General features: G+C 45.7%; 1 protein-coding gene across 3 annotated transcripts in view; it reads right to left on the bottom strand.

The window, feature by feature from the left end:
• The window catches only part of UBE2V2 (ubiquitin conjugating enzyme E2 V2), a 120,686-nt gene that overhangs the window by 45,081 nt on the left and 54,101 nt on the right, over positions 1-21,504 (bottom strand). For all 3 annotated transcript variants that reach the window (XM_029591251.1, XM_029591253.1, XM_029591254.1), the window contains exon 2: positions 14,930-15,078. In XM_029591251.1, the coding sequence (XP_029447111.1) occupies positions 14,930-15,078 (149 nt within the window). The remainder of the gene's footprint in view (positions 1-14,929; positions 15,079-21,504) is intronic.

The raw sequence follows: 21,504 nt of genomic DNA, 5'->3' as shown, positions 1-21,504 counted from the left end.
GCTGAAACTTGATCCAAATGCTCTGTCAGCTTCTGTGAAAAATTCCACTAGCCTCTAACAGATACCCAACATTGTAATGTTTCGGCACAGTAATCACTTGCGTCAGAGTTTAGCAGTTTAATTCAGATATGCATTTCACATCTTAAACATGGCAAGCACACATTTGCAGCCCATTCCTCCTAACATTCCTGCATGCAGTTGTTGCCTACATGTCTGTCAAGGGCAGCATCCTTGTACAAAGTTGAAAAAAGCTATTGTTGAGAACAGGTTAAGGCATATAATTCAGTTTCCCAATGCTTGTGCTGTATGTGACATGCAAGTTCCCTGGGTCCTGTCATGAGTGACATATTTGAAGGTAAAGGTCTCTGTATGAGAACAGATGTGGTGTGGATGCTGCAGAGAATCATTCAAACTGTTGCTATTTACGGAATCCTGTGCATCAGAAACAATTTCCCTACTCATAAGACTGTGCTGGGTCATACAGAGCCTATGCTGTTAATTTCTTTCCCTTTCATTGGGTTGTAAGCCAAAGAATAAATTCTCCATCAAAAACAGTGAAAAAAATAACATTTATTAAATGTGTACTATCCTTAAATAAAGGCATGGGGGGGGGGGGGGGGGCTAATCTGTATGAAGCGGCAGTTACTACCCAAGCAACCTGCTGAACAGACTGGATAGACCATTTTGGGTCTTTATCTGCCATCATTTTACTAATCTACAAAATAAATTTCCTGTGAAATTGGCATGTCACCCAAGCAAAATAGGAAGAGAGAAGAGACAGTAATAAAATCAATCAGTTCCAAAAGCAGAAAAGGGGACTAGGAAGAGCAGCTGGAAAGCTATGACCACCAATGCTCGTACTCTAGGGAATAAAATACCAGATCTGCAGGCCCTAAATGTGGAGGTGGACTTGGACATTGTTGCTGGTTTGGAGAAATGATTCACAGATTCTCATGATTGGGATACGGCCATTCCGGGCTATAACTTGTTAAGGGAGGACAGAAAAGGGGGAGAAGTAGCTCTTAAGAACATAAGAAGAGAATGGACTTCTCCTCCAAGAACTTATCCAATCCTTTTTTAAACACAGCTATACTAACTGCACTAACCACATCCTCTGGCAACAAATTCCAGAGTTTAATTGTGCGTTGAGTAAAAAAGAACTTTCTCCGATTAGTTTTAAAAAGTGCCACATGCTAACTTCATGGAGTGCCTTCTAGCCTATTATCTGAAAGAGTAAATAACTGATTCACATCTAACCCCTTCTAGGCTTCTCATGATTTTATACACCTCTATCATATACCCCCCCTCAGCCGTCTCTTCTCCAAGCTGAAAAGTCCTAACCTCTTTAGTCTTTCCTCATAGTGGAGCTGTTCCATTCCCCTTATTTTGGTCGCCCTTCTCTGTACCTTCTCCATCGTAATAATATCTTTTTTTCACATGCGGTGACCAGCACTGTACATAGTACTCAAGGTGCGGTCTCACCATGGAGCGATACAGAGGCATTATGACATTTTCCGTTTTATTCACCATTCCCTTTCTAATAATTCCCAAAATTCTGTTTGCTTTTTTGACTGCCGCAGCACACTGAACCAACGATTTCAATGTGTTATCCACTATGATGCCTAGATCTCTTTCTTGGGTTGTAGCACTTAATATGGAACCTAACATTGTATAACTATAACATGGGTTATTTTTCCCTATATGCATCACCTTGCACTTATCCACATTAAATTTCATCTGCCATTTCGATGCCCAATTTTACAGTCTCACAAGGTCTTCCTGCAATTTATCACAATCTGCTTGTGATTTACCTACTCTGAACAATTTTGTATCATTTATTTATTTATTTTATTTAGCATATTTTATATACCGAGGTATAGCAGAGTTGCCTTCACTCCGGTTTACATTTATAACAACCTGTTACATTAAAAATTAAAAATTTCAATTTTAACAAACTGAGAACTGGCATATAATATTAGTATGAACAAAACAAGATATACCAAAGGATAGGTACACTGAAATATCTGAGTTCAAAACATAAAAGGAGACATCTGTAGTTTGGAAGCAGGAGAGATTGTCATAGGGGGAGATTGAATGTTAGAAGGCTATGGTATTATGTTTTAAGGTTATAGTGTGTGCTGTCATTAAGATCATCTGCAAATATGATTACCTCACTCGTCGTATTTCTTTCCAGATCATTTATAAATATATTGAAAAGTAAGGGTCCCAATACAGATCCCTGAGGCACTCCACTGCCCACTCCCTTCCACTGAGAAAATTGTCCATTTAAACCTACTCTGTTTCCTGTCTTTTAGCCAGTTTGTAATGCACGAAAGGATATCTCCACCTATCCCATGACTTTTTATTTTTCCTAGAAGCCTCTGATGAGGAACTTTGTCAAACGCCTTCTGAAAATCCAAGTACACTACATCTACGGTTCACCTGTATCCACATGTTTATTAACTCCTTCAAAAACGTGAAGCAGATTTGTGAGGCAAGACTTGCCTTGGGTAAAACCATGCTGACTTTGTTCCATTAAACCATGTCTTTCTATATGTTCTGTGGTTTTGATGTTTAGAACATTTTCCACTATTTTTCCTGGCACTGAAGTCAGGCTAACCGGTCTGTAGTTTCCCGGATCACCCCTGGAGCCCTTTTTAAATATTGGGGTTACATTTGCTATCCTCCAGTCTTCAGGTAGAATGGATGATTTTAATGATAGGTTACAAATTTTTACTAATAGGTCTGAAATTTCATTTTTTAGTTCCTTTAGAACCCTGGGGTATATACCATCCGGTCCGGGTGATTTACTACTCTTCAGTTTGTCAATCAGGCCTACCACATCTTCTAGGTTCACTGTGATTTGGTTCAGTCCATCTGAATCATTACCCATGAAAACCTTCTCCAGTACGGGTACCTCCCCAACATCCTCTTCAGTAAACACCGAAGCAAATAAATCATTTAATCTTTCCGCGATGGCCTTATCTTCTAAGTGCCCCTTTAACCCCTCGATCATCTAACGGTCCAACTGACTCCCTCACAGGCTTTCTGCTTCAGATATATTTTTTTAAAGTTTTTACTGTGAGGTTTTGCCTCTACGGCCAACTTCTTTTCAAATTCTCTCTTAGCCTGTCTTATCAATGTCTTACATTTAACTTGCCAACGCTTATGCATTATCCTATTTTCTTTTGTTGGATCCTTCTTCCAATTTTTGAATGAAGATCTTTTGGCTAAAATAGCTTCTTTCACCTCCCCTTTTAACCATGCCAGTAATAGTTTTGCCTTCTTTCCACCTTTTTTAATGTGTGGACTACATCTGGACTGTGCTTCTAGGATGGTTTGGGGGTTTTTTTTGTTTTTTTTTTTTAAACAATGACTACACCTCTTGCACACTTTTTACCTTTCTAGCTGCTCCTTTCAGTTTTTTTCTAACAATTTTTCTCATTTTATCAAAGTTTCCCTTTTGGACGAGAGCTGTGGATTTGCTTACTGTCCTCCTTCCAGTCATTAATTCAAATTTGATCATATTATGATCACTATTGCCAAATGGCTCCACCACAGTTACCTCTCTCACCAAATCCTGTGCTCCACTGAGAATTAGATCTAAAATTGCTCCCTCTCTTGTTGGTTCCTGAACCAATTGCTCCATAAAAATATCATTTATTCCATCCAGGAACTTTATATCTCTAGCATGTACCGATGATACATTTACCCAGTCAATATTGGGGTAATTAAAGTCTCCCATTATTACCGCACTACCAATTTGGTAAGCTTCTCCAATTTCTCTTAGCATTTCACTGTCCGTCTCACCATCTTGGCCTGGTTGTCGGTAGTATACTCCTATCACTATACTTTTCCCCAACACACAAGAGATTTCTACCCATAAAGATTCGATTGTGCATTTAGTCTCATGCAGGATGTTTATCCTGTTGGACTCTATGCCATCCCGGACATAAAGCGCCACACCGCCTCCCGGATGCTCATCTGTCATTGAGATATAATTTGTACCCCGGTATAACACTGTCCCCCATTGGTTGTCCTCCTTCTACCATGTCTCTGAGATGCCAATTAAGTCTGTGTCATCATTCGCTGCTATACATTCTAATTCTCCCATCTTACTTCTTAGACTTCTGGCATTAGCATACAAACATTTTCAAAGTTTGTTTTTTGTTTGTATTTTCATTCTACTTTTTAATTGACAGGGATGTTAGAATTTTTTAGCCCAGGTGAGTTTTTATTTACAGGCACTTAAACTACTTTTCTTATTATTGGAACCTCACTGTCAGGATGCCCTAATTCTAATGCATCATTAATTTCCTTTGAAGATACCTCTCTCCGAACCATGCGCTGCTGAGCTTCTGTCGGCTTTCCCCTTTGTTCTAGTTTAAAAGCTGCTCTCGCTCCTTTTTAAAGGTTAGCGCCAGCAGTCTGGTTCCCCCCTGGTTAAGGTGGAGCCCATCCCTTCGGAATGACTCCCCCTTACCCAAAAGGTTCCCCAGTTCCTAACAAAACTGAATCCCTCTTCCTTGCACCATCGTCTCATCCACGCATTGAGACTCCGGAGCTCTGCCTGCCTCTGGTGACCTGCGTGCGGAACAGGGAGCATTTCACAGAATGCTACCCTGGAGGTTCTGGATTTATGCTTTCTACCTAAGAGCCTAAATTTGCATTTTCCTATGTCATTGGTGCCCACATGTACCACAACAGCTGGCTCCTCCCCAGCACTGACTAAAATCCTATCTTGGTGTGAGGTCTGCCACCTTTGCACCAGGTAGGCATGTTACCAGGCAATCCTCATGCCCACCAGCCACCCAGTTGTCTCCTTTCCTAATAATCGAATCACCAACTATGACGGCCGACCTAACCCTTCCCTCCTGGGCAGTAGGCCTTGGGGAGATATCCTCGGTGCGAAAGGACAATGCATCACCTGGAGAGCAGGTCCTTGCTACAGGATCCTTTCCTGCTGCACCAAGTTGATGCTCTCCAATCATGAGACCTTCTTCCTCCAAGGCAGCACCAGGGCTGCCAGTCTGAAGTTGGGACTCGACTACTATGTCCCTGAAGGTCTCATCTATATACCTCTCTGTCTGCCTCAGCTCCTCCAGGTCTGCCACTCTAGCCTCCAGAGATCAGACTGTTCTCTGAGAGCCAGGAGCTCTTTGCATCGCATGCACAACTTCTCACCAGAGGGTAAAAAATCATACATGTGACACTCGATGCAAAAGACTGGGAAGCCCCCCTCTTGCTGCTGGGCTGCTGCCTTCAGCTCAAATTTGTTCAGTTCCTACTTAAGTTTTAGGTTGCTATGGGAGTAGGAATGTGTCTAATTAATGTCCTTTAAATGTATTAGTGAATTCACTATATCTCTAGTAGTGGCCTACAGGGGAATGAAGGGTTTTTTTTGTTTGTTTTGTTTTTTAAAGTGGCACCTGCCTATAAATTAAAGGATGAGCTGGGGTGGGAGGGTTGGGAAATACAAACAGTCTAACTTCAGTTAGAAACCCTAAAACTAATCAGCACGATTATTGCTAAGCCAGTAACAGACATCATCAACCTATCACTCGAACAAGGAATCTTCCCCAACAAACTCAAAAACGCCGTGGTCAAACCAATCATCAAAAAACCTCAACTCGACAAAGCCGATCCAGCTAACTACAGACCAGTTTCCAACCTCCCATTCATAGCAAAAATCATCGAAAAAAATAAGTCAATCAACTTACGGATCACCTTGACTCACATAACATCCTACATCCTACACAACATGGTTTCAGAAAATTTTTCTGCACCGAAACTCTCCTTCTCACACTCACCAATACCATCCTCAGAGGTTATGACCAAGGCCAATCATTCCTCCTGATACTCCTCAATATATCCGCCGCCTTTGAGACCATCAACCACAGAACGCTCCTCACCAGACTCAAAGAAATCGGACTACGAGACGCTACTATCAAATGGTTTGAATCATACCTCGTGAAGATAAACACATTGGAATCCACCCAAGTACCACTTACACACGGTGTCCCACAAGGATCTTCCCTATCCTCAACCCTATTCAACATATACCTCATCCCAATCTTCAAATTCCTCTCTGAATCAAACCTCACCTATTTTGCATACGCAGACTACATACAAATATTACTCCCCATAAACAAATCCATCGAATACACCTTGGACAAATGGAATAATGGTTATTCACACATGCCTATACTTGAAATAAATATGTCCTCCCCTCCTTTACCTGCCCTGCCTTTCTACCAGACACCCCCTGTCTATATACCATCTCTAACTTCTCCTATTTCTGCTCCTATTCTAATGATCCTACCATATTGCTCCTAATTTAAGATTAGCACTTTCGCTCCCCTCTTACCACTTATTATTTAGAACTCCATCACCCTCTAACCCTCTCCCTTAGCTTTTACCTTTTTCCCCTTGAACCCTCATTACTCTATAGTGTTGTTTTAATTCAGCTCAGTTAAGCTACAACTAAATGATAGTTCTGTTTTTGTAAAAGATTCTACTTGTTTTATGTTCAAATATTTATATACTTGCCTTTTTTTAATTGTATAACGCTTATATAACTCTGTTAAATGTAAAACGCTCCGGCGTAAGTTCCTGTTCACTGTACACCGACGTGATATCTTTGATGAGCGGCGGTATATAAAAATTTATAAATAAATAAATAAATAAATAAATAAATAAACTCAGCTCGAACTTAACCCAACTGCTGTCACAACTATCACTCTGCTTCAACCAATCCAAAACCGAAATCCTTCATATCCCTGACGATCACCCCTCCTCGCCCCTCGGCAACACCACCACAAAGAACCCAGGGGTCAACCTCACACCATCCGCAAGAAACCTAGGTGTGACCCTCGACAGCCAACTCAACCTCAAAACACCACATCTCCAACATGATAAAAGATGGATTCTTCAAGCTGCAAACATTAAAAAAACTCGAACCCCTTCTTCACGCTCAGGATTTTTTTTTAACAGTCCTACAATCAATAATCTTTTCAAAACTCGACTACTGCAACTCATTACTTATTGGACTACCCGAGACCTACATCAAACCTCTTCAGGTTCTGCAAAATGCCACGGCCAGGACCATCACAAACATAAAAAAATGCAATCACATCACACCCACACTAAAAGAACTTCACTGGCTGCCCATTAGTCAGAGGATCCAATATAAAACCCTCACCCTCATCCATAAAAAAATAAACAACAATGAAATGAACTGGCTAAACACTGCAATATGCCCATACACCACACAGAGAAACCTCAGGTCCTCTGACACCAGCCTCCTCACCGTCCCCAACTCCAAAACAGCACACCTAACTTCCACCCGCAAACGAGCCATATCAGTAGCGGGCCCAGCACTGTGGAACTCCCTCCCACCCCCTCTCAGAAATGAACCATCCACCCAAGCTTTCAAAAAACAACTTAAAACATGGCTATTCAGAAAAGCCTTCCCACCAGATTCTTAACCCCTCCCTGAGTTCAACTCCTCTCTACCAATGAAACCCTCCAGCCAGACTCCCCTCCCCCCCCCCCGGGTTCAACACACACCCCTATAGGAACCCCGGTATATAAATTCTTTAAATAAATAAATAAATAAATAAATAAATAAACCTCCCTCCTGCCTTTCTCCCACCACGACACCACCCTCTTTCAGCTCATGCCCCACCGATGTAACCCCCCCCAGCCTCCTTTTATCCCTCTCTCCCCCTACCCCCCACCCTCTTTAGAAGCCTCCTCCAGCTAGCCTCCCGAAGCTCCCACCTTAATCCTCATCCAACCTACCTTTCCCAACCAATTTTACCTTATCTTATCAGAAATATTTCTCTCCAATCCTAACACAAGTCACCCTGTTGCAATGTAAATTGTTATAAATTACAAAATACCTCCTTACGAATTAAGTCCGTATTTATATTAATATATTATGTTACTTTGAATTGCTATTACTTTAATATCTTATAAATGTTAAAATATATACTCATCTCTTTAGTTCCTAGACAAGTTACCATGTTACAATGTAAAATAAGGCAGAACCTGTCCTATTCACTCAGTTATATGTAAACCGATGTGACATCTCGATCGAATGTCGGTATATAAAAGCAAATAAATAAATAAATAAATGGTCAGCCAGAGTGACTCACTGTTCTCTTGATTAACAAATGTTGGTACCTAATCAAACCAAATCACACTACCTCAACACCTTTCCAAGGTGAGTAACTAAACTGAACTTTTCAACCTTTTTACTTAGGTATACACTGCTGCTAGCTTATTTCTAGCTTCTGGGAACTTTCTTTTTTTTGTTTTAATATACAAACACTAACTTCTGCTTACTAGCTGCCTTACTGACTGACTATTTAAAAATATAAACACTAACTTCTGTTTATTTGCCGTCTTGCTGACTATTAAAAGCACAAACACACTAAATAATATTCCCAAATAGTTAACTTTGCCTCAATACTTTAAAAAAAAAAAAAAAAAGAATGTCCCAAGCAAAAACTTACTGATTCCTTTCAGCCACCAGCAAGGTGATCCTCTCCTCTCAGTGCTCCCACCATCATTTTATGACTATGTTATTATGGATGTGGTTTTAATGTAACCGCTTTAATATATCCTTTTTTCTACTTCAAGTATAACAAATTTCATAAATAATAATGTTGAGTTTATGAACATGGGCCTATGGAAGCAGAGGACTCCTTGTACACCCTATATAGTACCACAGGTGATGGAACTAACACTTTAGCCATAACCCAAACCTGAAAATACAGAAAAGAATAATTTCTTAATAAAAACTTACTTTACCTTCTAAGAATGTGAATATTTATTTATTTATTTTATATACTACAATGGAGAAATTACTTACCTGATAATTTCGTTTTCCTTAGTGTAGACAGATGGACTCAGGACCAATGGGTATAGTGTACTCCTGATAGCAGTTGGAGACTGATCAGATTTCAATCTGACGTCAGCCCCTAGTATATATACCCCTGCAGGAAGTGCAGCTCTTCAGTATTCTCCTTGAAAAGCATTGTGGATATATGTGTGACTGATTAACTTGATCTGGTTGAATTGGCTATAGCTGGAGACGGCCAGAATACTCAACCGGAAAGCATCGCCACCCGGTAGGGTGGGTGTCCTAGGTGAATGAAAGCATGGCTTACCCTTGAATCATTCGAAGTTCCATGTGTAACGGCAGCCAAGGGTGGGATGCTGAGTCCATCTGTCTACACTAAGGAAAACAAAATTATCAGGTAAGTAATTTCTCGATTTCCTAGCGTGTAGCAGATGGACTCAGGACCAATGGGATGTATAAAAGCTACTCCCGAACCGGGAGGGAGGCTGCCCGTGACCCACTTAGTACTGCCCTTGCAAATGCCGTGTCCTCCCGAGCTTGAACGTCCAGACGGTAGAATCTGGAGAAAGTATGGATGGAGGACCATGTAGCCGCCCTGCAAATCTCGGTGGGCGACAGCATTCTGGGCTCTAGTAGAATGGGCTTTCACCTGTAAAGGCAGTGGCTTGCCCATTTCTACATGGGCCGCCTTGATAACTTCTTTGATCCAGCGGGCTATGGTTGCCCACGAGGTCGCTTCCCCTCGTCTTTTCCCGCTGTGAAGGATGAATAGGTGGTCCGTTTTTCGTATGGGTTCCGATATTTCCAGGTATCTGGATAGAAGTCTGCCGACGTTGAGGTGGCGAAGGCTAGGAGCCTCTTCCAAATTCTTCAACTCATCTGGCGATGGTAGCAAGATGGTTTGGTTAAGATGGAAGTGCAACTCCACTTTGGGAAGGAACAAAGGGACCGTGCGTAGCTGGATGGTTCCCGGGATGAGCCTGAGGAATGGATCACGGCAGGACAGTGCTTGTAGATCAGAGATGCGTCTGGCTGAACAAACCGCCAGCAGGAATGCTGTCTTTAAGGTTAACAGGCGGAGGGACAGACCTCGGAGAGGCCTGAAGGAGGTTCCTGCTAGAAAATCCAAGACCAGGTTGAGATTCCAAAGAGGTACCGGCCACTTTAGTAGTGGGCGGATGTGTTTAACTCCTTTCAGGAAGCGTAAGACGTCCGGGTGAGAAGCAATGCTGTCGCCCTCACTCTTGGAGCCGTGGCATGACAATGCAGCTACCTGTACCTTGATGGAGTTGAGGGACAGACCCTTCTGTAGTCCGTTCTGCAGGAATTTCAGGATCACAGGGAACTTTAATTGAGCGTGGTATGATGTTGTGGTCTTCGCACCAGGCTTCGAATACTCTCCAGATCCTTATGTACGTTAAAGATGTGAAGAACTTGTGAGCTCGGAGTAGGGTGTCAATTACAGCCCCCGAGTATCCGCTCTTTCTCAGGCGAGCCCTCTCAATGGCCAGGCCATAAGAGAGAATTGAGCTGGATCCTCGTGGAGGATCGGTCCTTGTTGAAGCAGGTCTCTGTGTGGAGGCAGTGGTAGGGGGGTCCCTGCTAGTAGTCTTCTCATGTCTGCGTACCATGGTCTTCTTGGCCAGTCCGGGGCCACCAGAAGTACTAGTCCCCTGTGAAGCTGTATCTTGTGAATGATTGCGCCCAATAGGGGCCACAGCGGGAAGGTGTATAATAGGGTCCCCTGTGGCCAGGTCTGTACCAGGGCATCGATCCCCTGGGACTGAGGTTCCCGCCTGCGGCTGAAGTACCTGGGTACTTGGGTGTTGGACTGGTTTGCTAGGAAATCCATGTCTGGTGTCCCCCACCGGTTCACTATCATTTGGAATGCCGCAGGCGACAGCTTCCATTCTCCTGGGTCTAGACTTTTTCTGTTGAGGTAGTCTGCCGTGATGTTGTCTTTCCCGGCGATGTGGGCGGCTGAGATCTCCTGGAGGTTTACTTCCGCCCACAACATTAGAGGGTCGATTTCCAGAGACACTTGTTGGCTTCTGGTTCCCCCCTGACGGTTGATGTAGGCCACTGTTGTGGCGTTGTCAGACATTATTCTGACCGCTTTGTCTCGGTGTCTGTGAGCGAATCTTAGGCAGGCAAGTCTGACCGCCTGCGCTTCTAGGCGGTTAACGTTCCATCCAGACTCTTCTGCGTTTCACTGCCCTTGGGCGGTTAACTCCTCGCAGTGTGCTCCCCATCCGTGTAGGCTGCCGTCTGTGGTGAGCAGGGTTCAGGTTGGTGAAGATAGCCTCGTCCCCTGGTTCAGGTGGCTGCCCTGCAGCCACCACCGTAACTGGGTCCGGACCTTGCCCGGGAGTGATAGATGGACGGCGTAGTTCCGGGACCGTGGATTCCATCATGTCAGAAGTGAGCGCTATAGGGGTCTCATGTGAGACCGCGCCCACAGCACTACTTCCAATGTGGATGCCATCAGACCAAGGACTTGTAGGTAATCCCAAACTGTGGGGCGAAGTTCGTTCAGCAGGGTTTGTAACCTGTTCCTCAGTTTTGATCTCCTTGTGGGGGGGTCAGGCTGACCTTGTCCTCTTTGGTCTCGAATTGGACTCCTAGGTATTCTAGCGACTGTGTGGATTGCAAACTCTTGTTTGTGTTAACCACCCATCCGAGGCTCTCCAATAGAGATTTGACTCTGTTGGTTGCTTGGTGACTTTCCTCTGGCAATTTCGCCCTGATCAGCCAATCGTCTAGGTAAGGGTGTTCGAAGATTCTTTCCTTCCTCAGTGTTGCCGCCACCACCACTATGATTCCACGAACTTTTTCGGGGGGGGGGGGGGGGGGGGGGGGGGGTTTCGTAGGAAATCCAGGTAGTAATCCTCCCAAATGATGGTTAGGACCCACTTGTCCGAAGTTATCTCGACCCATCTGTGGTAGAATAGGGCTAGTCTGCCCCTATGGCTTCTTCCCTTGGATGGGTCGGCTGAATCTCATTGTGGGGTACGGCTGGGGCCTGGACCTGAGCTGGTTATCCTCTTGTTGTGCTTATTCCGAAAGGACTGGTTTCTACCCGTAGGGTGGGGCGCTTGGTAGTTGCTTCTGTATGGATTGAAGCGCTGTGAACTTCTGCCCCTGGAAGATCGGGGGAAGAGTCGCTGTTTTTTCTTATTCCTGTCCTCCGGTAGTTGCGGTAACGGGGACTCGCCCCATTTGTTAGCCAGTTTCTCTAGTTCTCTGCCGAACAGAAGGGATCCTTTGAAGGGCATCCTTGTGAGACACGTTTTGGAAGATGCGGCGGCCGACCAATTTCGGAGCCAGAGTTGTCTCCTGGCAGCCACAGCTGATGACACTCCTCTGGCTGCTGTGCGCACCAGATCGGAAGCAGCCACAGCTGATGACACTCCTCTGGCTGCTGTGCGCACCAGATCGGAAGCAGCATCCACAAGGAATGATACTGCTGGTTCCATGGCCTCCCCAGAGGTGGTGTTCCTGGTCTGAAATAGGCAGGCACGTGTCACTACGGTGCAGCAGGCCGCTATTTGTAGGGACATAGGGGCGACGTCAAGGATGGATTCCAGATGCCGGTCCTGAGCATCTTTAAGTGCTGCTCCTCCCTCCACTGGGATAGTAGTGCGCTTCGAGATCGCGCAGACCATGGCATCCACTTTTGGGCATGTCAGAAGGTCCTTGGCCGCCGGGTCCAGGGGGTACATGGCTGTTATAGCTCGCCCCCCTTTGAATGTGGACTTTGGAGCACTCCATTCCAGGTCAATTAGCTGCTGGGCGGCTTGTAAGAGAGGGAAATGGCGAGAGGTTTGGCAGAGTCCCTCTAGCAGGGGATTCACCTTAGGCTCCCCCAAAACTCCTGCGTCCAGGATAGCGAGCTCCTTCAGACTGAGGGTGACCAAGTCTGGGAGCTCGTCCTTGGTGAAGAAGCATCTCATGGTTCGGTGATGTTCTGTCCCCAGGGGTAATTCCCCTTCCTCTAGGGGCTCTATTTCCTCTTCAGAGTTGTCCGTGTCCCCATAGGTGGGGCTTCTGGGTGGTGGAAACATCCGTCTAGGCCTAGAGGGCCCCTGCGGCATAAGGGTCTTCTGGTGGAGACTGTGGCTGTCTAGCCGGAGGCTCCGTCTGCATGTGGACGAAGGTGTGTAGTCCTTTGAAGAATTCCACCCATGAGATAGACACTGGGTCAAGGCTAAGGGGCGTTGAGTCCCTGGGGGTCCCCATCTGGGGGGGTGTCCCGCTGGAATTTGCTAGGTCCGGGGTACTCACTGAGCAGCTAGTACTCGGTCCTGGGTGGGACAGGCCCTGGCCTGGATCTCCCAGGACCTCCTCGCACTGGGCGCACAAGGCGTTGGCCTCTTCGCTTTGTGTGGCTCTGATATGGCATGCTGGGCAGAGGTTTTGAGCTCCGATCCCGGTAGTGCCATGGTTATAGGCGCGTAAACCCTTCTTTTTATGCGCTCCGGCGCTTCTAAGATGTGCGTGCGAGTTGTGCGCGTAGATGTGCGTCTAAGTCGCAGATATGTGCTCAGCCCAGTAGGCGCGCGAGGCGCGTATAACTTATGTGCACATGTACCTTGTGCGTGTAACTTTATGCGCACATGTATTTTGTGCGCCTAGTTGGCCTTGTGCGCCTGGATCGAGACGGCGGACAGAGTGGCGAACAGGGCCAATATGGCAACGGTGACCACGCGGACAATATGGCGACCACCTCGGAGGGTCTACACGTGGGAGGACCCTTGAAACTAACCGGGGCCTGGCCCTGCTAGGGCGGATCAACCCGGCGGCACAGGTCCCAGCCGGCGACCTGTGTGACTCCTCTAACCTTGGAGACCGGAGTCTATGCTGAAGATTTCTACCTTACCTCGTCTTCGGCGCTTCCCGGTTTCGTCCCGGGTGGTCTCTGGCTGCCGGGGAGAGGGCAAATACCTTCACCGCCGCGCTCGAGAGTACACCCGCTGCCTCTCAGCCACGCCCGAGATCGGGGGCTAGGTCCTCACCGCAATTCGGCCGCCGGACCGAGGCTCACCTCCGAGGGACCACGGAAATCACCTCGGGAATTCTCAACTGGGGGAGGGACCCGAGGGTATCACCGCATGAGATTGGGGCTCTCATGCGGTGCACAAGAGGTAAGTTTTCTTCCAAATTTGGGTTTTCTCCGTTGAATTTTGTTCTAACACTGTGGAAGCGTGCAGATAGTCCCTAACTGCTATGGAGAAGGAAAATACTGACGAGCATGGCGTCTCGCAGGGGTATATGTACTAAGGCTGACGTCAGATTGAAATCTGATCTGTCTCCAACTGCTATCAGGAGTACACTAAACCCATTGGTCCTGAGTCCATCTGCTACACGCAAGGAAATACTACATTTTTTTCACTATGCATTCATGGGGGTAGTATTTCAAGCTAGTCATGAGTTAGCTACTCTGAACTTTTGCTTTCTTCAGGACAATGCATTACTTATTCCAGCCTATCTGCTGCAGTTATAAACTATACTGCATAAATAACACAGGCCAAGCAAAATCAACAGAGAAGCTAAGAGCATGAAACAAAGTGTATAAAATGTACAATTCTACCATGACCATGCATGTTTGTTGTCAACACACGTAAATTAAGTGGGTAATTTGTTTAACCATATAAGGCTTCTATTACGCTGAAATACAAAAAGTAGTACATTTATACCTCAGTGGCACTGTGTGCAGAAGACCCATGCTCTGCTCCCCAGGCTAGCTGGGGATGCCACAGAGGCAGCATTCACAGCTATTGCTCAATGGTGATACCTAACAGTAACTAGGGTTCTGGAAGGAACTGCAGTCTGTGGCTTCCAACCAAGGAGCATCAATGGGCAAGGAAAGGTTTAAAAAAAAAAAAAGGGGGGGGGGGAGGGGGAATAACCTGGGTAGTTGCAAATGAAGGTCCATGATGCTGTAGCCCAAAAGAGGCCAGTTCCTATTATGCCAAAAGCCCAGAAGAACAGAAAGTATAAAAAAAAACAAAAACAAAAAACAATTTAAAAAAAGTAGTACTTTTAACTTGCAGAACTGACCCTGGGTGGCCCAATAATCATGCCTGTCCACCTTGTAAGTGTCATATCTTCGTCGTCTTCCAGGCCCCAGCTTACAGTACCATCACCTACTCCCTTCTGCCCTTCTTCAAGCTCTTCCAACAAGCGAAAATTACGAGGAACTTTAACTCCTGTTGAAAGAAATCAAATTAGTGAATAGGGTAAATAGTAATGTTCACAATCTTATGACCAATAACCTTACTGCTGTTCTATAATATCCTCTAAAAACAATTTCTAGATATACATTTCTTACAGATAAGCCAAATCAGATTGCGACCACCTTTTATGGTGACCTGATTTTCATGCTTTTAAACAAAGCCACTAGAGAAAAGCAGTGGATACATTGCCACAATATTTTAGAGCTTCACAAGATACATATGTAAATGTATTTTTAGAAATGTCAAAACTCTAAAAAAAAAAAAAAAAAAAAAAAAAAGTTTATTCCAGTTTTAAATCAATTATTTCCCTGGGGACATTTTACATGTAACTAATGGAATGACACCTTCTCTGTGTCATCCAATATAACAAAGTTTTAAATTCCCATAAAGTCTCTAATGGCAAATCTGAAAAGCTGGTTTAATCTTTTTCAGTACAAATCATCTGTTTAAGAGAGAACTCTATTATACTGTCCATGTAACCAAATCAGGTAAAATATGTAAAAAGATTCAACTACTTTGGGATTAGAAAGAACATTAAACAAGTGACCTGCACAATGACATATCCCCTCTAGAATGGAAAATCAAAGATGCTTAGAACTCCAGTGATAACCTAATCATGTTGATTGCTGCTTTCTACACCAGTGGTTCTCAACCTTTTTTCTATTGGGACACACCTGGTAGATTAAGGCTTACAGGCGTGACACACTGAACACCTGATCATCACGGGGCTAAATGTAAACACATACTCTGCATCCACAGGAACCCACACACCCACCCCGCCACCCTCATCCCCAAACAACGGATACAGAGCAGAACTAGGATATTTCAAATACAACTCGTTATATAAAAAAAGATATTCCGAATCTGGTGCTCTCTCAGTAACAGAAGCAAACTCCCTTACCACCAGGCGCACTGTAAAATACAATACCTGCAAAAAAAAAAAAAAAAAAAAAAAGCACGTGTAGCAAACCTTCCATAACATTGCAACACTAATTCCAAGAACTCAAACAGCAATAGCCCTTCCTATGAAAAGGCAGCAGTGCAGCACCAATACATGTCCTATTGAGAATGAGAAAATGCAACAAAGAAGATTAATACAAATCCCTACCTACTAGTAAAATACCTCACCTCAATCACAGATCTGACCTTCACCAAATACAGAATAAAAGACCACAAAATTAAAAATATGGAAACAAACTGGAATGGAACCTCAAAAAGCCACTCTGCATGCAAAACTGGAGAGCTAGAAACAGAAATTCATATCCTCCTACACTAAGCAAAGTCCAAAGATAGTTTGGGGAATATGAATTTCTTCTGACATATTTTGGCTCCATCATCCTTCACTTTGCCCAATCATCCGCTCACACTCATAACCCTGCCCCAGCATTCCTGACCCCCTACATCCTCTTCCCTGTGCTCCCTCTCTTCCCTGCTTGACTCTCCCTACCCCCCCCCCCCCCCCCCCCCTTTCATCCCATCTCCCTGCCTGTCATAAGAATATAAGAACATGCCATACTGGGTCAGACCAAGGGTCCCATCAAGCCCAGCATCCTGTTTCCCACAGTGGCAAATCCAGGCCATAAGAACCTGGCAAGTACCCAAAAACTAAGTCTATTCCATGTTACCGTTGCTAGTAATAGCAGTGGCTATTTTCTAAGTCAACTTAATTAATAGCAGGTAATGGACTTCTCCTCCAAGAACTTATCCAATCCTTTTTTAAACACAGCTATACTAACCGCACTTTCCACATCCTCTGGCAACAAATTCCAGAGTTTAATTGTGCGTTGAGTAAAAAAGAACTTTCTCCGATTAGTTTTAAATGTGCCCCATGCTAACTTCATGGAGTGCGCCCTAGTCTTTCTATTATCCGAAAGAGTAAATAACCGATTCACATCTACCCGTTCTAGACCTCTCATGATTTTTAAACACCTCTATCATATCCCCCCTCAGCCGTCTCTTCTCCAAGCTGAAAAGTCCTAACCTCTTTAGTCTTTCCTCATGTCCAGCTACCCTGACCCAGTTTCCCACCCCTTCCCACTCAGCAGCCCCCACACTCCCTCTCCATTCCACCTCTATTTTCCCAGCATTCCCAACCCTCCTTTCCCCCCACCCTCCACACGGTGAAGAGATCATCATCAGCATCACTCCCAGACTCAGCAGGGGAACATAAAGTTTGTGACCCAACAGGCCCAGAACAGCAGGAGCTGGCAATGTCTGGTTCTGATCTGGGTGAAAAAAGAAAGACTTCCACTGGGCCAGAAAGAAGAGAAGAAAGTGAGAGTAGGCTCCCATCAGACCCAATGTAAGAGAAGTCAACCAACTCCCACCTGGGCTGATAAGGAGGCAGCCATCTGCTGGCCCTGCATCACACCTCCCAGGACCTCCCGACACACCAGTATGTCCCAACACACCTGTTGAAAACCACTGTTCTACACTACGGTAGTGAAACTCCATCGTAGGTCAGAACCCAGAAGGTGTCATGAAAGTTTGCGAGCAAGACACAAGATGACGACTATTAGGAAAATCAAGAGCAAACTGCAATACAAACTAAAATCTGTTGAATATTTTAGCTTAAAAGTAGTCAAAAGAAACCTTAAGTCTTAGATTTGCAGCATTACTAATATAAAAAATGTTAACAACTCTCGATGGGTGCCAGCCCAGTGAGTATGCTGCCATGCAGAGAACTAGACAGTTTAATTCCCAAATGAGAGAACACTGTAGAGACTCCATTCACAGCACCAGGAGAAAGGAAGTGACAGCCATAGACCACGGCCACCATCTAGGAGCCAGACTGAGGTCCCACTGTTATTAATTCAAGAGGGAGCCACAGTTTGTGCACCCTGGCCAATGACAATCACTGCAATGACTGAGCTAAGCTGGAAAGGAATATAAAAATAATGGAAACACCCCCAAGAAATTGTTAATGAATGTTTTTGTCCCTGGTGTTTAGAGTGATGAGAGGTAATGAGACATTTCCTAGCGTGTAGCAGATGGACTCAGGACCAATGGGTATAGTGTACTCCTGATAGCAGTTGGAGACGGATCAGTTTTCAATCTGACGTCAGCCCCTAGTACATATAGCCCTGCAGGAAATGCAGCTCTTCAGTATTTTCCGTCTCCATAGCAGTTAGGGACTACCTGCACGCTCTCACAGCGTTAGAACAAATTCAATGGAGAAAACCCAAATTCAGAAGAAAACCTCTCTCTACAGATGAGCCCTGCTCTCCTGCTTGATATGTATTTTTGTATGGTTTGAAGCGCTGTGATCTCCTGCCCTTAGATGTTCGGGGGGAGGGGCGCTGGCTTCTCTTGTTCTTGTCCTCCGGTAGCCACGGTACTGGGGATTCGCCCCATTTGTCGGCTAACTATTCCAGTTCGCTTCCGAACAGGAGGATTCCCTTAAAGGGCATTCTCGTGAGTCTCGTCTTGGAAGTCGCGTCGGCTGACCAGCTTCGGAGCCAGAGTTGCCTTCTGGCTGCCACCACGGACGAGATGCCTCTGGCTGCAGTGCGCACTAGGTCGGAGGTCGCATCCATGAGGAATGATACTCCTGGTTCTAGTGCTTCGACGGGTGTGGTGGCATTCCTGATCTTTGATAAATCAGGCACATGTCACCACAGTGCAGCAGGCTGCGATCTGTAGCAACAAAGCTGATACGTCAAATGACTGAGGATAGATTCCAGACGTCTGTCCTGGGCATCCTTGAGTGCCGCTCCTCCCTCGACTGGGATGGTAGTGCGCTTAGTGACCGCACAGACCATGGCATTCACTTTGGGGAATGTCAGTAGATCTTTTGCCGTGGGGTCCAGGGGGTACATGGCTGCCAGGGTCCGCCCCCTTTGAACTTGGCCTCCAGAGAGTCCCATTCCAGGTCAATCAGCTGTTGGACAGCTTGCAGCAAAGGGAAATGGCGGGAGGCCTGACTGAGTCCCTCGAGGAGGGGTTAGTCTTTGGTTCCCCTGTAGTACTTGGGATAGCGAACTATTTTAAGCTGTCCACCACGAGATCTGAAAGCTCGTCTTTGGTGAAGAACCGCCTTCATGGTTCGGTAGGGTTCCGTTCCTGGGGGAATTTCTCCTTCCTCCAGGGAGTCTTGACCCTCATCCGAGGTGTCCGTGTCCCCAAAGCTGAGGCTTTTGGGCAGGCGAGGCACTTCTCTGGGTTTAGAGGGTCCCGGAACATTAGGGTCCTCTGGGGGAGGCTGTGGTAGTGTCATCGTAGTTGCCGATTGCATGTGGACAAAGATATGTAGGTCTTTGAAGAATTCTACCCAGGAGAAAGATGCTGGGTCTAAATTGAGAGGCACTGCATCCCTGGGAAGCCCCATTTGAAGGAGGCTCCCACTGGGAGTAGCGAGGTCCGGTGTACTGTCGGTGGAACTGGATCCCCGTATTGGTTGGGGGAGGACCTTGGGCTGATCCCCCAGGGCCTCCTCGCACTGTATACACAAGGCCGTGGCCTCTTCGTGCTAAGCCGCTCTAATGTGGCATGCTGGGCAGAGGCCCTGTGCCTTAAGCTTCTTGTCCGGTGGTGCCATGGTTTGTGTGCGCCAAAAGCAACTCCTGTTTGTGCGTTCATGCGTACACCGGGAGGCTGAAATATGCGCTCCGGGTGCGCCGAAGTTGTGCGTGTAGGTCGGATGCGCGTGCCGCTCTGCGCATGGGGTTTTACTTATGCACCCGGCCGTTTAGCGCGTGGCTGTGCGCCCGGCGCCCTTGCTCACGTCGCTGAACTTTTGCACGAGCTGGTTTGCACATGGCTTGCCTCTGTGTGCACAGAACGAATCGGCGGACAAGGCGGCAATCAAATGGAAATGGCGATGGCGACCACGTGGGCAATATAGCGACCACCTCGGAAGGTATCCACGTGGGAGGGCCCTCGTATCGAACCGGGGTCTTTGCCCTGGTAGGGCTGATCAACCCGGTAGCACTTATGCCGGCTGGCTATCTGTGGGCTATTCGAGCCTCGGAGACCGGAGACTTAAGAAGTTTTCTACCTTACCTTGTCTCGGCATTTCCCGGTCTCGTTCCGGGTGGTCTCTGGCTGAGGGGGTGAGAGGGAAAAAGGCCTTTCCTGCCGCGTTCGAATTTGTACCTGCTGTTGGGGGCTAAGTCCACGCCGGGAACCGGCTGCCGGACCGAGGCCTACCTCTGAGGGATCGTGGAATCACTTCAGGAATCTCGACTGGGAGACGGACCCGCAGGAGAGCGGGGCTCATCTGTAGCGGTAAGTTTTCTTCTTTGTTTTGTATTTCTTTGGTTAGAATACTGTGCTGTGCAAGCGTGTATAGAGTCCCGAACTGCTATGGAGACGGAAAACACTGAAGAGCATGGCGTCTCGCAGGGGTATATGTACTAAGGCTGACATCAGATTGAAATCTGATCCGTCTCCAACTGCTATCAGGAGCACACTATACCCACTGGTCCTGAGTCCATCTGCTATACGCTAGGAAAGGGAGAATTAGAATGTATAGCAGTGAATGACTACAGACTTAATTGGCATCTCAGAGACATGATGGAAGGAGGATAGCTAATGGGAAAGTGCCATACCGGGGTACAAATTATATCGCAATGACAGCGAGGAGCATCTGGAAGGCAGAGTGGTGCTATATGTCTGGGTTGGCATAGAGACCAACAGGATAAAGATCCTGCATGAGACTAAATGCACAATTGAATCTTTATGGGTAGAAATCTCTTGTGTGTTGGGGAAAAGTATAGTGATAGGAGTATACTACCCTCCACCAGGTCAAGGTGGTGAGACGGACAGTGAAATGCTAAGAAATTGGGGAAACTAACCAAATTGGTAGTGCAGTAATAATGTGAGATTTCAATTACCACAATATTGACTGGGTAAATGTAACATCAGGACATGCTAGAAAGATAAAGTTCCTGGATGAAATAAATTTATGGAGCAATTGGTCTGGAACAGACGAGAGTGTGAACAATTTTAGATCTAATTCTTAGTGGAGCACAGCATTTGGTGAGAGAGGTAACGGTGGTGGGGCCGCTTAGCAATAGTGATCATAATATGATCAAATTTGAATTAATGACAGGAAGGGGGACAGGAAGTAAATCTACGGCTCTATCGCAAAACTTTCAAAAGGGAAACTTTGATATAAGATGAGAAAAATAGTTAGAAAAAAACTGAAAGGAGCAGCTACCAAGGTAAAAAGCGAACAAGAGGCATGGACATTGTTAAAAAAAACCTCATCCTAGTGGCATAGTCCAGATGTATTCCACACATTAAGAAAGGTGGAAGGAAGGCAAAACAATTACCGGCATAGTTAAAAGGTGAGATGAAAGACTATTTTAGCCAAAAGATCTTCATTCAAAAACTGGAAGAAGGATCCAACAGATGAAAATAGGATAAAGCATAAGCATAAGAACATGCCATACTGGG

This window comes from Rhinatrema bivittatum, chromosome 2 (assembly GCF_901001135.1).
Source record: "Rhinatrema bivittatum chromosome 2, aRhiBiv1.1, whole genome shotgun sequence".
In the NCBI taxonomy this organism is placed as follows: Eukaryota; Metazoa; Chordata; class Amphibia; order Gymnophiona; family Rhinatrematidae; genus Rhinatrema; species Rhinatrema bivittatum.
The sequence above is the reverse complement of the archived record's forward strand: the minus strand, read 5'-3'. Positions and strand labels throughout refer to the sequence as shown.